The 15,319-nt window shown below is 41.7% G+C and overlaps 1 protein-coding gene across 1 annotated transcript in view; it reads right to left on the reverse strand.

The window, feature by feature from the left end:
- Positions 1-1,986: 1,986 nt before the first annotated feature.
- si:ch73-22o12.1 (nectin-2) overlaps positions 1,987-15,319 on the reverse strand; it is a 151,981-nt gene continuing 138,648 nt past the window's right edge. The window contains exons 7-10 of the mRNA XM_061675635.1: positions 3,770-3,905; positions 3,632-3,689; positions 3,418-3,498; positions 1,987-2,740 (exon numbers count right to left, since the gene is read on the reverse strand). Of these exons, the coding sequence (XP_061531619.1) occupies positions 2,528-2,740; positions 3,418-3,498; positions 3,632-3,689; positions 3,770-3,905 (488 nt within the window). The 3' untranslated portion in view covers positions 1,987-2,527. The remainder of the gene's footprint in view (positions 2,741-3,417; positions 3,499-3,631; positions 3,690-3,769; positions 3,906-15,319) is intronic.

Raw genomic sequence — 15,319 nt, forward strand, 5'->3', positions numbered from 1 at the left:
ATACTGGCCCTGTAGTTACTTTGGTATCTGATCTATACCAAATGTTGCTTCATCACATATTAACTGTGAGAAAAAATTATTATACATCCTTATATCGATATTTTTCCCCACCCCTAACATGTGAAATGAATTGAAAAAAATTGCCACTTCAATGCAAAATGTCCAATGTCCTTTTTGCTTTCCGACATGGCTTCTCGAGATATTTTCATGCGTCTCAGGATTGATGGTGCCTCTTGCATTTTATATTGACCGGGGAAACTGATTCCCAGAGATAATAATGATTGATACGAGCCGTCACTGGGTCGATTTTTTTAATTACATTTTTTTTTGCTGCTGCGTGTTGTGACCGGCGGACGACTGGTGAGCACATCTGCCTCACAGTTCTGAGGACCGGCGTTCAAATCCCAGCCTCCCCTGTGTGTTCTCCCTGTGCTGTACTGTAATGCCCTTGCATGTGAGGAAGGAGCGCCGCAGTCGCCAATGCACTTTCACCAAGAACACTCGCAAGGAGCTGCCGTAGGCCACAACTCACACCCAGACGCTCACGCTTGAACCAAGCGGCCAACCTGACTCTCGACCTTGATGTCGCTAATTTAGCCGCGCCCCTAACTGAAGAAGCGCAGACTTTGAAATTCAATACCGAACTTTAATTCCATTGGACTGGGCTCAGCAATATTAATATCGGATGCTCATGTATCACTACTATACTGAGAGAACTACTAAACATCGATCTTTTGTCCTTTTATTTTTTTCCCCGTAGGTACACGTGACCAAGAGCCTTTGCAAGATAAGCCTATTTGGCGCACTCAGTCTCCAGGCAGAAAATGAATCACGATGGTCTAAAATTGGCAGTTTTTTCATGTCACTGGAGGATGTGCAGCTTAAGATAGAAATAGATGAGTCAGACGAGATTTAGGTGCTTTTCATTGGACAGCAACCATTTTCAGCTTTTGAGCAGAGAGCCCATGATAGAAAAGGAAAGACATCTGCTGTCCTTTTGTGTTTGATGTCTTAACTCACATTTCAAAGTGGCACTGTTCATAAATATTGAAAACGCGGAACATTATTTGTTCAGTGTTAGGTTTTCTTCCTAAAACAAAGCTCCAAAACCGCCTTAGTTTTAAATCCATACTGCCATCGGCTGGAGAAATGCTGGAATTACAGCTAGGTCCAAAAGGATTTGGACCATGACAAGCCTCTTAGTGATTTAGCCTTTACAAACCACCACGACAGATTTGAAATACACCAACCAACGTATAATTGAAGTTAATACTTTCAGCTTTAAAAAATATGGCATTTAATATTTAGGAATTATAGTCATTTCATGCAGAGTATCAACGATATTTGGAAAATGTGATAGAAATCACAGTTCATAAAATGTTCAATATTCGGCAATGGCTCAACTGATATTAACCCAATAGAGTATGCAGCACACGGAGGCAGCAAAAAGGCACAAACAAGACTACAAACATGAATTTTGACATTAAACATACTGCAGAGAGTAACTCAAGACTTTTTGAAGCCAAACTAAAGGAATCTTCAATGGCCATCTCAGTCCCCTGATATCAACCCCACAGAGCACGTAGCAGCAAGAGCTACAAACAGGCAGTAAGTTAAGAAGTGGCAAAGCATTTCCAAGAAGGAAATGCAGAATGCAGAGGAACAGGTCGTAAAAAATAACCTTGGGTAACTAGCCACATGCTGCTTCATCAACACATCATTATCTGCACACACACAGCAGCATGCACTGGTAAATTTCCATTAATACAGAATGTTATATTTACTATTCTATTAAATAAATTTGGTATTTTGCATATTATGACTGTCATTCGTCAATTGTAAATGACATTTGTGAAACCTCTAAATTTACAAGTTGAAATTGTTCACGTCTTTATCTTTCATTATAAATCCATCAGGGTGAAAGAATATTTCTGCACAAAAAAAGCATGGCAAACTTTTCAAAACTATTTATTGAATCAACAAAAACTGAATGAGTAGCAATCAATAGTCATTTTTTTCTTAAAAAATACGATTTCACAACATGATCAACATTGGCACAAAAGCACTCGAGATAGAAGGAAAAAAATCCTTTGAATAATTGACCTGTTTAATGAGTGCAGTAGCAGGCTCTGACTTCCAGAAAAATTAATCCTTCACTGCAGAAGCACAAATTGTATCAGATTTAATTTGGTAATCCAGAATTACCGTGTAATCCATGTCATCATGATACTAAAACAAAATAGTTATGTCCTAGAAAAAAAAGTAACAGATACCATTGTGAAATAAAATGGTAAACTAAATTAGTTTCATTCAATACGATGTAACAAGTTATTTACGACATGTACAGTTAAAATATCCTCGAACGCACCCCCGAAAAATGAAGATTTTGTACTTTTGCTGGCTCAAAGTGGTAAAATTGACAGAAAAAGCTGGCAAATTTCACATTCTCAATTCACGGCACACGCGCGCGCACACACACACGCACACACATACACACACACACTTCTGTACAGTGGAGCATGTCCGTTTACACGAACATGGCGGGAGACACAAAGCTGTCCCCGCGGCCGACGTGGGTACCCTGACCATTCTCATGGGACTTGTTCCTGCTGTGCTCGTAGAACGGCGGCGCTTCGTTGTTGCCGGGGTCGTCCCACCCGGAGGGAGCGGCGGCGTAGTAGTGCACCCGTGGCCCCTCGCCGCCGTTGTTGTCACCGTCGTCATCATAAGCATCCAGGTCCTGCAAGGGGGAGGTAAAGCTGTCATTATGGAACAAGAACAAGTTGGAGACTTGATTAAAAAAAAAAAAAAAAAAAAAAAGAATGTAATTAAGCAGTGGAACAGTTTGCACATCTGTCTCACAGTTTTTAAGTTCTGGGTTCGAATCTCAGCTATGGCCTTCCTGTGTGGGGTTTGTGTGTTCTCCACATGCTTGAGTGGGTTTTCCCCGGGTACTCGGGCTTCCTCCCACATTCAAAACATGCATGTTTGGTTCATTTCATTGAAGACTAAACTCTCCTCTTGTGTTAATGTGAATGGTTGTTCAGTGATTCCGCGGATTTAGACAATTTTAAGTTAAACAAGGTCTCTAAACAATTAATCGATTATCAAAATTACTTGTCGGTTAATTTGATAATCAATTATTTGGTGCACCTCTAAAACACGTTAATTGAAACATTAGTCACCCATGTTACTTTAAAAACCTAATTGCTATTTACAAAGTCCAACTTTTGAAAATTGCCAATTGGCCCACGAGGTGAAACACTAAATCTTTAATCGTTCAACCCCTAATGTAAAATGACTACTTTTTTTTTTTTTTCTTCAAACGGTGTTCGGATTATGAAGGGATCCTTGGTAACATTTCTCCCCTGTAGTTCTACAAGTCCTGTATTCGATTTATTAGAGTGTTATTCTCACTGTGACTGGCTCTGCATCCTGGGTTCTGTAGTACTGGCTATCGATGAGGCGTTCTTCGGCCGCGGGGGCGTGATTGGTCACCTGCCGCACACCACACACAAACATTTTGTAAACAATGTTCCTCCATCTAAGTTTCGTTTCATTAAATTTGAATGTATTACACTGATTGTAATCCCTCAAGACACAATTCAACTAGTTCCTGCCAGAGACTCACCGGCTTCACGGCAGTGTTGTTCTTCTTGGGCGGCGGGGGCTTGTGCTTGGGGGGGCCTCTGGAAAACAACACCACGTTTTCTAAGCGAGTCCCCAAAACACAAGGTCGCCTACGTGACGTACTACGCAAAGCACTCACTCTCCGTTGAGCTTGTTGGCGCGATGTTTGCGGTACATGGCGACGGCCGTGCCGATGATGGCCACGATGAGGATGACGCCGATGATGGCGCCGATGATGCTGCCTGTGGTGGCGCCTTTCTCGGGAAGACGCGTGCCTGAGGAATGGGAAAAGAATGGATGTACTTTTTAGCCGTCGACTGACTGCCTTTCCAGTCATCTTTTTTTGTGCGTCTACCCATGATAGACATGTCTGGCAAATTCCATGTTACAAAGTCAAACCGTATTCGGGGGCTGAATTTTGAAACTCAACTAGTCAAAACGTTTAGTGTCACCAAGTCCTCAAACTTCTCTACCAAGCTCTGCTCACATGCAATGCTGAAAACTCAAATGTAGGGGTGCAACTATTCTAATAATCAATTCACTTTTTTTTTTAATTGTTGAATCTGATTAAAAGAAAAACATTTTTGAATTTTCTTCCCTCCATTAAAAAAAAACACACAGGACATTATTTTAAAATTGAAAAAGTGCAGAAAATGCAAACATAAATTGATGATGATTCAGTTAATGGTTTGGTCCGTAGCATGTCAGAAAATAGGCAAAAATGTTGATTGTGTTCCAAAGTAAAAGCAGAGGTTTGTAAATGTGTTCTTTTGATTAAACGCAAATATAATAAGTCTGCTGTCATGGAGGACTATCGAAATCTGTTCACCTTTGAGAGGCTAAAATTCAGAGGATTCGCTTCCTCCTCGCTCGGGTGAATGGCGACGGGGACCGTGACATAACACCAATATAACAAGATGTCACCACAGAGCCACCAAAGATGACAATAACCCATGTTTAGGCTTTGTTCATGTTTACCTATGTCATATTTGTATAAATACATGATATACTCTACATGTATTTAACTTTTGTCCGAAGACACTTGTCATAAAGAAAACACAATTTATAATAATCAAAAACTACGACATCATGACACACACATACAAGTGTTCTCACTCATACAGACATGCCCAGTATATAGCAATATAGTGATGTCATTATACTGTAGTCTTCCCAGGAGGATTATGCTAATGAGGTGGTTAAAGGGCAGAGAAGATGTGAAGATGACTTGATTGAGAACAAATTGTGTTCCAGCTAATTGGACAGGTCATGATTTAGTGTTTTTGTGCCCGTCTAATTACATTTCTCTTCAAACAATACACATCATCTACTAAAAGCGTGTTTCCTGTGTCGCACATTCAAAAGTGTCTTCGCATGCTGTGCTCTTAACATATATTTATGGACCTCAATAAGTATGAGTAGAACACATTTTGCATGATCTCATTTACTGTCATGCAAAATATATTTACATAACTTTCTGGGGAAAAACAACATCACATGATGTCCTCATACCATCGTATCATATCATAAAAGTCCTCATTGTGAGACAAATAAAGGCTTATTCTCTTCTATTAGTCTTCACTGTCGAGAGCTTCGCCTTTTGGCTTAGCTCCTTCTTTACCAGAACGGACCGATACTGCAGACGCTGCACCGATCCGCCTGTCGATCTCCCGTTCCATTCTTCCCTCACTCGTGAACAAGACCCCGAGATACTTGAAGTCCCCCACTTAGGGCAGGATCTCATCCCCGACCCGGAGACGGCACGCCACCCTTTTCCGACTGAGGACCACGGTCTCAGATTTGGAGGTGCTGATTCTCATCCCAGCCGCTTCGGACTCGGCTGCGAACCGCTCCAGTGAGAATTGGAGATCACGGATTGATGAAGCGAACAGAACCACATCTGCAAAAAGCAGAGATGCAATTCTGAGGCCACCAAACCGGACCCCCTCTACGTCTCAGCTGCGCCTAGAAATTCTGTCCATAAAAGTTATGAACAGAATCGGTGACAAAGGGCAGCCTTGGCGGAGTCCAACCCTCACCGGAAACGAGTCCGACTTACTGCCGGCAATGCGGACCAAACTCTGACACCGGTCATACGGGGACCGAACAGCACGTATCAGGGACTCCCCGAGGGACACGGTCGAACGCCTTCTCCAAGTCCACAAAACACATGTAGACTGGTTGGGCGAACTCCCATGCACCCTCAAGGACCCTGCCGAGGGTGTAGCGCTGGTCCACTGTTCCATGGCCAGGACGAAAACCACACTGCTCCTCCTGCTCCAGAGGGGGGCCCCGGCGACCCGCGTCCGGGCAAGGGAAAACGTCTTCCTGAATTGTTTGTCATCATAAGGGTCTTTGGAGCTGTGCTTTGTCTGATCCCTCACCAAGGACCTGTTTGCCATGGGTGACCCTGCCAGGGGCATAAAGCCCCAGACAACTTAGCTCCTAGGATCATTGGGACACACAAACTCCTCCACCACGATAAGGTGACAGCTCAAGGAGGTGGTAAACTAACTATTGTAATATATAAAATAATACACATCCATCGTTTATTCTTTCTCCTCATCGGGTTGTGGTGGGTGAACTGAAGCTGATGATGACGTACACTATTTATTTTACAACAATCTGTCTAACAACAATATGTACAAAAATATTTGCTGGTATAACCATTTGATTAATTAAAAATAACAAGATATGAAAAATAAGTAACTGAACAAGTAGATAAGCTAATTATAAATATGTATTACTACGGATCTGACGATCATTTGTGAAAATGAAATGACAAAAATAATGAAACAATCATTTTAAACTTCATACGTTATGTTTTTTTTTTTTTTTTTTTTTTTTTAAACTTCATACGTTGTTATGCGCCGGCACGGTGGGGGACTGGTTAGCACACCCGCCTCACAGTTCGGGGGACCGGGGTTCAAATCCCGGCTCCGCCTGTGTGGCGTTTGCATTTTCTCCCCGTGCCTGCGTGGGTTTTCTCCGGGCTCTCCGGTTTCCTCCCACATCCCAAAAACAACAACAATCTATCTAATACTAAAAACAAAACCACTAAAGACAAAATAAAGTGTATTACGAAAATGGCAATTTACATTTATGTGTTGAATTTTCTTTATTTTTATTACGGTAGTATGGAATTTTGAAACCTAATAATACCGCATCAGATCATCACTTGTGTTGGTATACAAAATGAAAATGATGAAGATCAAATATTACATTTAAAAAATATAATCTATCCTAATTTGCTCTCACTCGCTGCTTTAAATTAAGTTTTTTTTTCCCTTCTAAAGGCAAAAGTCCTATTGGGAAAGTATCATTTATATAAAGTAAAGATATTTTTTTCGCCCTCAACAATTTGCATGCGAGCTTTCACGTCCCCTGACGTAATCATCTGTAATGACAACCGTCATCCACATGGTGGCGCTGTGCCTCCTCAAACACACCCCAAACGCGCACTTCGCCTCAGTGTGCAGTGTTTGTTATGTCAGTGTGACCGCTCCTCATTGCAAGAATTGTCTTTGTCATCAGGACACCCGTCGTCCTCCATTTTGAACCCACTGCAAAAAAGGTCCCATTTCGCGGCCGCCCCTTTATCTCAACAGGCATCATTATATGGCCCCCAGTGGCCATTGTGACTCAGCGGGAAGGAGGCCGACACACTCCCGCCTCTTTGAGAACCTCTGCCAGGGAATCCTGGAGGGAGGGGAACGGGACCCAGGAGAGGGAGGCCAATTTAAAGCATGCAGGTGCAGCACGTCAACGTGACCCGAGCGCGCCCCCCACTCTATTCCATAATGGAATAACCACGCAATGCACTGGCACACATACACTACATCGGTTACCTGATCTCTCTCTCTCTCTCTCTCTCTCTCTCTCACACCCACACCCACCCACCCACCCACACACACACACACGCGCAACTTCACTGCACGATAACTAGAAAATGCAATTTCCCTCAGAAATACTTTATGGAATAATGTATCTGTAAATGCTAGGAGATGCTACCGACCGAGCCAAAATGAATTCATGACTATAAATCTCGATTTTTCCATCACAAAATATCACAATCTGCATTCCGCTATTCAGAATTCTGCCACGAAATAGTAGAAAACTTCGGCGGCTTGGAAGACGTTGTGACAAGACCGCGGAGTGGGTTTGAATTTTTTGGGGTTTTTTTGTCAACACTTATTAAATGCAAATTATTATAATTATAGTTGTGCCTTGTGATAAGAGTTGAATTTGTTCCGTGACAACGGTCGCAATTCAAAACACACAAATTACAAATTTGTGTGTTTCCCCAATGGAATGAATAGAAATGCCATCAATCCATGCAAGGCCCCCCCCCCCCCAAAAAAAAAAAACACTTTTATGTAGTGTTTTTTTTATTAATAAAAATAGCACTCTGTAATATTGTACTGTAAGAAAGAGAGTAATGATCAAATTAACTAGAACGTAAAGAAAAGAGTTTTTGCCACATTTTTTGCCGCCCGATGGACATCATTAGTGGATGCGCGTGGGCATTGTGTTTTTTGATTAATAAATTCCATTTGTCGATCTAATTTATTGTCCAGTCAGCAAACGTTTGAGAGGAAGATGAATGGACGCAGCATTCTGTTGGGGCTAGCTTTTTAGCTTAGCTGTAAATTACGACTCCAATTACCCCACCTCCGCTTGCTGCTCTGTTGGTTTACTAGGCTAAGACAGCTACTTCGTAGGCCAGGGGGGCTTGCAGACCACTGCGCTCCGAAGATATGTAAATACTCGGGAGTGTCGTAGTTAGGAACTCATAGTCACTGGATGGTCGTGATTTCAGCAAGTGCCGGCGAGCATATGCTAATTTATTGTGGATATTAACTATTTTTGGAGTCATAGGGGAAGAATTTTGGTAAAAATATCCATGACGGTCATAAGCAGCTGCTGCCGACCAGCACCTTGCTGCATGAGCTGGCTCTTGTTATCGGTTCAGTTTGAAAATTTTTATATCGGACCTATCGTGTGTTTTGCCTTTTTTTCCCCCCCAATATCGGTACCAATAGTTATCATGCATCGCTAATAGTCTAACGTACAATTGCAAGGAACTTAGTGATTTCATTATCTATGGTCCATGATATCATTAAAAGATTCCGTGAATCTGGAGAAATCTATGCACGTAAGCGGCAAGGCTAAAAACCAACAATGGATGCCTGTGACCTTTGATCCTTCAGGCGGCACTGCATTAAAAACCAGCATAAAGGATACTTCCACGTGGGCTCAGGAACATTTCAGAAAACCACAGTCAATTAACACAATTTGTCGCTTCATCTACAAATACAAGTTAAAACTCTACTATGCAAAGTGAAAGCCATATACTGTGGATAAACAACACCTACAAATACCACTGGCTTCTCTGGGCCTGAGCTCATCTGACTTGGAAAGTGTAAAAGTGTGCTGTAATCTGACGAGTCCACATTTCAAAATCATGCATGTCGTGTGCTCTGGGCCAAAGAGGAAAAGGACCATCCAGATTGTTATCAGTGCAAAGTTCAAAAGTCAGCATCTGTGATGCTATGAGGGTGTGTGAGTTCTCATGGCATGGGTAACTTTCACATCTGTGGAGGCAACATGAATGCTGAGCGGTACATACAGGTTTTGGAGCAACATTTGCTGCCATCCAAGCAACGTCTTTTCAGGGATGTCCCTGCTTATTTCAGCAAGACAATGCCAAGCCACATTCTGCACGTGTCACATAGTAAAAGAGTTAGAGTACTAGATTGGCTCATTGAAAATGTGTGGCACATTATGAAGAGTAAAACAAGACAACGGAGACCCCGGACTGTTCAACAACTGAAGTTGTACATAAAACAAAGAATGGGAAAGAATTCCACCCCACAAAGCTTCAACAATTTGTATCCTCAATCCAAACGCTTATTAAGTTACCATCACATTATTATTAATGTGATGGTAACCCATTGGTAAACATGCCCCTGTCTCAGCTTTTTGGAAAATGCTGCAGACATCAAATTCAAAATGAGTGAATATTTGCAACAACAAAAAAAAATAAATAATAATAATAGATTTTTTTTTAAACTCCAAAATGTATCACTTTTAAACATTCAATATCTTGTGTTTGTAGTGTATTCAATTCAATTGAATATACAGGACATATATATTTCTAATTCATTTTCTTCTGTTTGTATATCATGATCTGTGCCATGCAGTTAGTTTCCTTTTGGCGCTTGGGTGGAGCTTTGTGCCTCGCCTTGCCCTCTCTCTCTTCAGCAATCACCTACTCGCCCGTGCACCTGTTCTCAATCAGCACTCATCACTGCCTGCACATAAGTCTGTCTGATCCAGGGACTCAGCGGTAGAGTATTCGCACTTGTTTGTGGTACACAGGCCGACTCTCAAACCTACTCGTGTTTGTAAGTTGATTACCTGGCTAGCCGGACTTGTACTTATCCTCTTGTGTTCCAGTATTCCTTCCGTGTCTCTCGCTTCACTATATATATATATAGTGAATATATATATATATTCACTATATATATATATATATATATATATATATATATATATATACACACACATATATATATATATATATATATACACACACATATATATATATATATATATATATATATATATATATATATATATATATATATACACACACATATATATATATATATATATATATATATATATCTCGCTTCACTATATATATATATAGTGAATATATATATATATATATGTGTGTGTGTGTCCGTGTGTCCATATCCCCTGGAGAAAACTCCACCAGCTGCCACTGCATAATAGGGAGCTCCTGTGTTGTATTGGATCATGGCCACTGGCTCTGACATATTTACACAAACACGCAGCTCAGACGAGAGCCCTTTGACACTCTATTGTTCCTGCCCCGGCAAACAAAAAACCCAACTCACCCTCCCAACATGCATGCGCATATGCATATTTAATGGGTAGAAAGAAAATGAAGTGCATCCCAGCGAAGAAGGAGAAGGCAGCAGCACTCTGACTGAATCAAGTGGTGTTTGTGGAAGTGAAAAGGTCACTGATGCTCCTTTGGGCGGATCAATGTGAGGAGCGGCCTGTTAGTTACACATGTATACCTTCCTATCCGTCCTCTACGCCCTGACCCGTCACTCAAACATACACCAGCGCTTTCTCATGGGGCCCAGAGGAGGTGGTGGTGGTGGTGATGAATCAGATGATTCTGATTCTGATGGGAGTGATGTTGGGAAGAAGTAGAGGAGGCGGAGATGAGCCTGGATGCTTAGCTGCAAGTGTCAGAAATGATAGCAGATCCACTTGAGCAAGTTGAAAATGGTGCCAGGCTATTTGATGCATTGATGTCAAGGAATACTTAAACTTTTATAACCTCCAGCATTCGATGAGGTCATGTTCATTTTTCTCTCTCTCTCAGGATCTCTCGATCCAATAACTGGTTTCACAGTAAATCTATAATACAAACCAACTGACTGACTGTATGACACAGCACCTAACCAACAAGCAATGTATAAACCCAGAAAACAACTGACGAGATGTCAAACCAACAACATGATTGACCTTCTGACAAACCAACTGAGCAAGCACGCAACCAACCTATATAATTTAAACTTCCTGCCCACAAGCTAAATCTGCCCTTGCACGCAAATTATATCTGGTCTGCAGAACCATTTGATAAATACGGTAGAACTAGCTCACAAAGCAAGCATATTTGTAACACTTTCTTTATGTTTTAAACATGTACACGAGGTAGCATAATGCTGCAGGGGACCAGTGTCATTAGCACTAACATTTGAACTCAGGGTGCCAGATTTACCTCTAACAAAAGCAGCAATAAACTGCACATGACTAGAAACAACAACACTGTCACTATTACACCATGCCTGTACAAATTAATACAATAAAAAGGCACGACACTGACAAACGTGATAATTTTAACTACAGCAAAGCATTCTGGGAACCACCTCCTTCTCTGATTCTCTACGCCACAATAACGTTTTTAATGGCACCAAGTGAAGCGTTGATGACACACAAACTACAGATCCTGGTGCAATAGGTGCCTTGCCAAACGAAAGGCTACCCGCGATCATTCCATGGCTTCGTCTACGTGCGGCTTGAGTGCTGTGTACCTTTGGTAGCACAAACTAGCTGGCAGCTGGATTTCCCACCATGCCTAGCGGCATATTGTAAATAGTTAACTGACCAACCAACAAAAATACCAACTAGCCAACTAACCGATTGCCCATCCAACTAACCAACGACACACCAAATGAAGAACCGAGTGATGGATCAACCAACTGACCGATTGACAAACGAACTGACCGGATGAAAAAACAGCCACTTGAGCAACGGGTCGACCAGATAATTAACTGAATGAATGATCAGCCAGTTGACCAACTAGCCAACAAAACAACCAACTGAAAATCAAATTGACTGATTGATCAAACCTCAAACCAAGCAAACAATTGACAAATTAACCAATTTATTGTCTGAGGAAAGATGTCCAGTTGCCTTCAATTCAACATTTGTGGCTCACCGTGACCTGGATGACTAAAATCCTACACAGACTCGATCTCTGAAGATCGCTGGTGAAATCTATCCATTTTCCATAGCGTTTATCCTCACTTGGGTCGCGGGGGTAACTGAGCCTATCCCATCTTAACAAGTCGCCGGCCAATTGCAGGGGACATTCACACCTACAAGCAATTTAGAGTTGCTGGTAAAATGAGATATGGATTACTATGAGATGAGTCTGGCTTTTTCCATGAGCGTTAACATTATTTCTATATTATTTTGTACTTTACTTGCACTCTATTCATAAACGACAGTATGAGAGTGGACAGATTTGTTGGATGACCTCAAAGTTGGAGCGAGGATGGAACACTCAGCCTGAGAGGTAGTCATTGATAGACGAGTCAAGCAGAGCCGTCGGGGGGTCTGGAAAGTGGAGTTCTGGAGAATGACGTGTGTTTGGGCGAGTGGAGGGTGATGCAGAGGCAAGCCAGATGAAGACCGTGATTAAGAGGCTGGCTCCAGATAAGCACAGAGGGATTTCTCCCCCCTCACAGTTGCTTGTGCGCTTGCTTTGACTGCTCACACACCCCAAGGCAGGAAAATCAGGAAGTGGCAAGACAAAGATCTGCCATTCCTGCTCAAACCCTCACTTCCCATGACTACTCAGCAGGATTACGGTAAACACGCCCAGCTAGCCTGTACAGGACGGACTTTCGTTATCCCCCGACCGTCCCGTCATCATCCCGCTGTAATTTGGGATTCCGCTTGTTCGGCGGGTTAATACAACGGCACAAATCTGTGCAGTCTCTCCGTGTATCTCTTATCTGCAGTGCCTAACGAATGGAGATAAGCCTGTTTTTATTACCCTGCCCGACCTCCTCCACATATACAAAAAAGTTAGCGCTCTAAAATTGTCATTCCTTCCACACTCACTGCACATCCATCGCAGAAAACTTCCAGCTAGATAATGTGGCTGCTTTTGGCTGAAGGGATTAGGTGCTTGATGGGGGAAAAAAAACAATCCCACTGTAGCCAAGATCAATTCCTAATGGGTTGGCTTGACTTTTTAAAAGAGACAGTCGGGCAAAAAAAAACATCCCCAAAAGCCTCTGGTGACCTATGGGATCGGGCCGGACGAGGCCAAGCCGATGCGGCCATGTGGCGGTGACACTGTAGGATTGTTCGGCCTCGTGTAAATCCCTTCCATGAGTCTTCCTCCACGCAGCGTGCTAGTCAATAACACGATGAGCGTCTGTTTAATTATATAGACCAGCTGCGTTTGATCATCACCAACACCATTAATGTGCAAGACGAAGCAAACATTTGCATGATTTCATATTCTCTTTCAAAAACCTCCTCCTTTTTCTTCAGAAATGTACATCCAAGCAAACTTTTCTCAAAGAGACATGACTGAGTTCTATCTTTTTGTTTCTAACCCTTAAGTCATTTAAATACCCCTCAAGATGATAACTGTTATCTTCCAAAACTGCGGCAAAAAAACAGTTCATCTTTTAAAAGTATTTCACCCTGAAATATACATATCAAATTAAATTAGTGTGTGAACATCAAAGAGGAAAGACCTGGGATGCTGGACATGAAAGACTTTTTTTTAAATGCATACACACCATTATCAAACATCAATCTTTTTATTTCAGTAGCGAGACACCTGTGCAGAATATGGTACAAGGTGTGAGATGTTGCTTCATGCTTTGACTATGGAAAGTAGCACCATCTGGTGACAACGGTGTACTCCGGGGTTTTAAATGCTGTACAGTGGTGCCTTGAGATACGAGTGACATCTTTTACGCTTCTTTTCGAGATACGAGCCATTGTTAGGACCATTTTTTCTGGCTCAGATTTGCTAGTAAAAATTTGAGATACAGGCGCAGTGGCAGTCGCTCAACTCACTTCACAACAGGCAGCAGTTTGTAAGTTTGTGAACAATTTCTCAAAAAAGAGGCTTCAAGTTGTTTATTGCCACTTCCGGTTAAGGTTTACTGTCAAATTAAACATAAAACAAAGAGAATTACATGTGTATTCAAAACATCCAAATAACTTTGCCTTGAAGCCCGCTAGCGTAAGGCTAACACTTAATGGTACCTGCCATAGACAAGCTCACGAATAGCATCTACGTGGTGGTGTTATAGCAGTTTATACAAGGGCTATTTGGACACAAACAGTGGATCAATACATTTAGACAGATAATATAACAATACTCGCAGACATTTATTCTTTATCCTCTGCGATGAATGACCAATATTACCGCGACTTACTGAGCAATTGTGACCTCCTCACCAGAAGCTCACACCAGGAGCAGCACAATGTTCAGGGAATCAAAAAAGGTGGCAAAAACAGTTTAATTTCTTTACATTCCATTTAATTATGTCATTACTGTACGTATTCGGGAACAATATTAAAGAGTTCTATTTTTCGTATTGAAAACACATTACAAACATTTTTGTTGTATTTTGCGAGGAGACTGGAACGGATTAATGGCATTCCAAGTCATTTCAATGGGGATATTGAACGATTTGAGATATGACTGAGTTACGAGCATGGCCTCAGACCGAATGAACTCGTATCTCAAGGCACCACTGTTACTGATTAGTGAGTGGACTTGGAAGTTGAAGAGAAGTTGGACATGACAGAGACAGACATTTGGTTTTGACAGCATACCTGCGACCCTGAGGATAAGCGGTGTAGGAAATTGATGGATGGATACACTCCATTATCCAGCATTAATAGCGATGGACACAGCTCAATCAGTAGCAAGACGAATGTGCAGAAAACAGTAAACGGCATGAAAGGTTACTGCATGCTTTTGAATGGTGGAAAACTAGCACCATCTGATTGAAAAATAAAGCCAATATCAATAGCAACGCACACTTATCATGTTCAGTAGCGAGACAAGTTCGGAAAACAGTAAAAGGTTTGAAATGTTGCTACATGCGTTGAATGGGGGAAAGTAGCGCCATCTGGTGGACATATATACAAGTACAATGTTGAAAGCTTTTATCTTAAAGGATTGTATTTGTTGATGTTGAGGTCAACGTGGGATCAAAAATTGGATTTCCATTGGGACTTTTTGTCGGTAGGAATAAATGTGTCTGTTTTGCTGTAGCTTTGCCATTTTCGTCTAATTTAAGAAACACATTTCAATTCTCGT

Source organism: Phycodurus eques, chromosome 4 (genome assembly GCF_024500275.1).
Source record: "Phycodurus eques isolate BA_2022a chromosome 4, UOR_Pequ_1.1, whole genome shotgun sequence".
Taxonomy (NCBI): domain Eukaryota; kingdom Metazoa; phylum Chordata; class Actinopteri; order Syngnathiformes; family Syngnathidae; genus Phycodurus; species Phycodurus eques.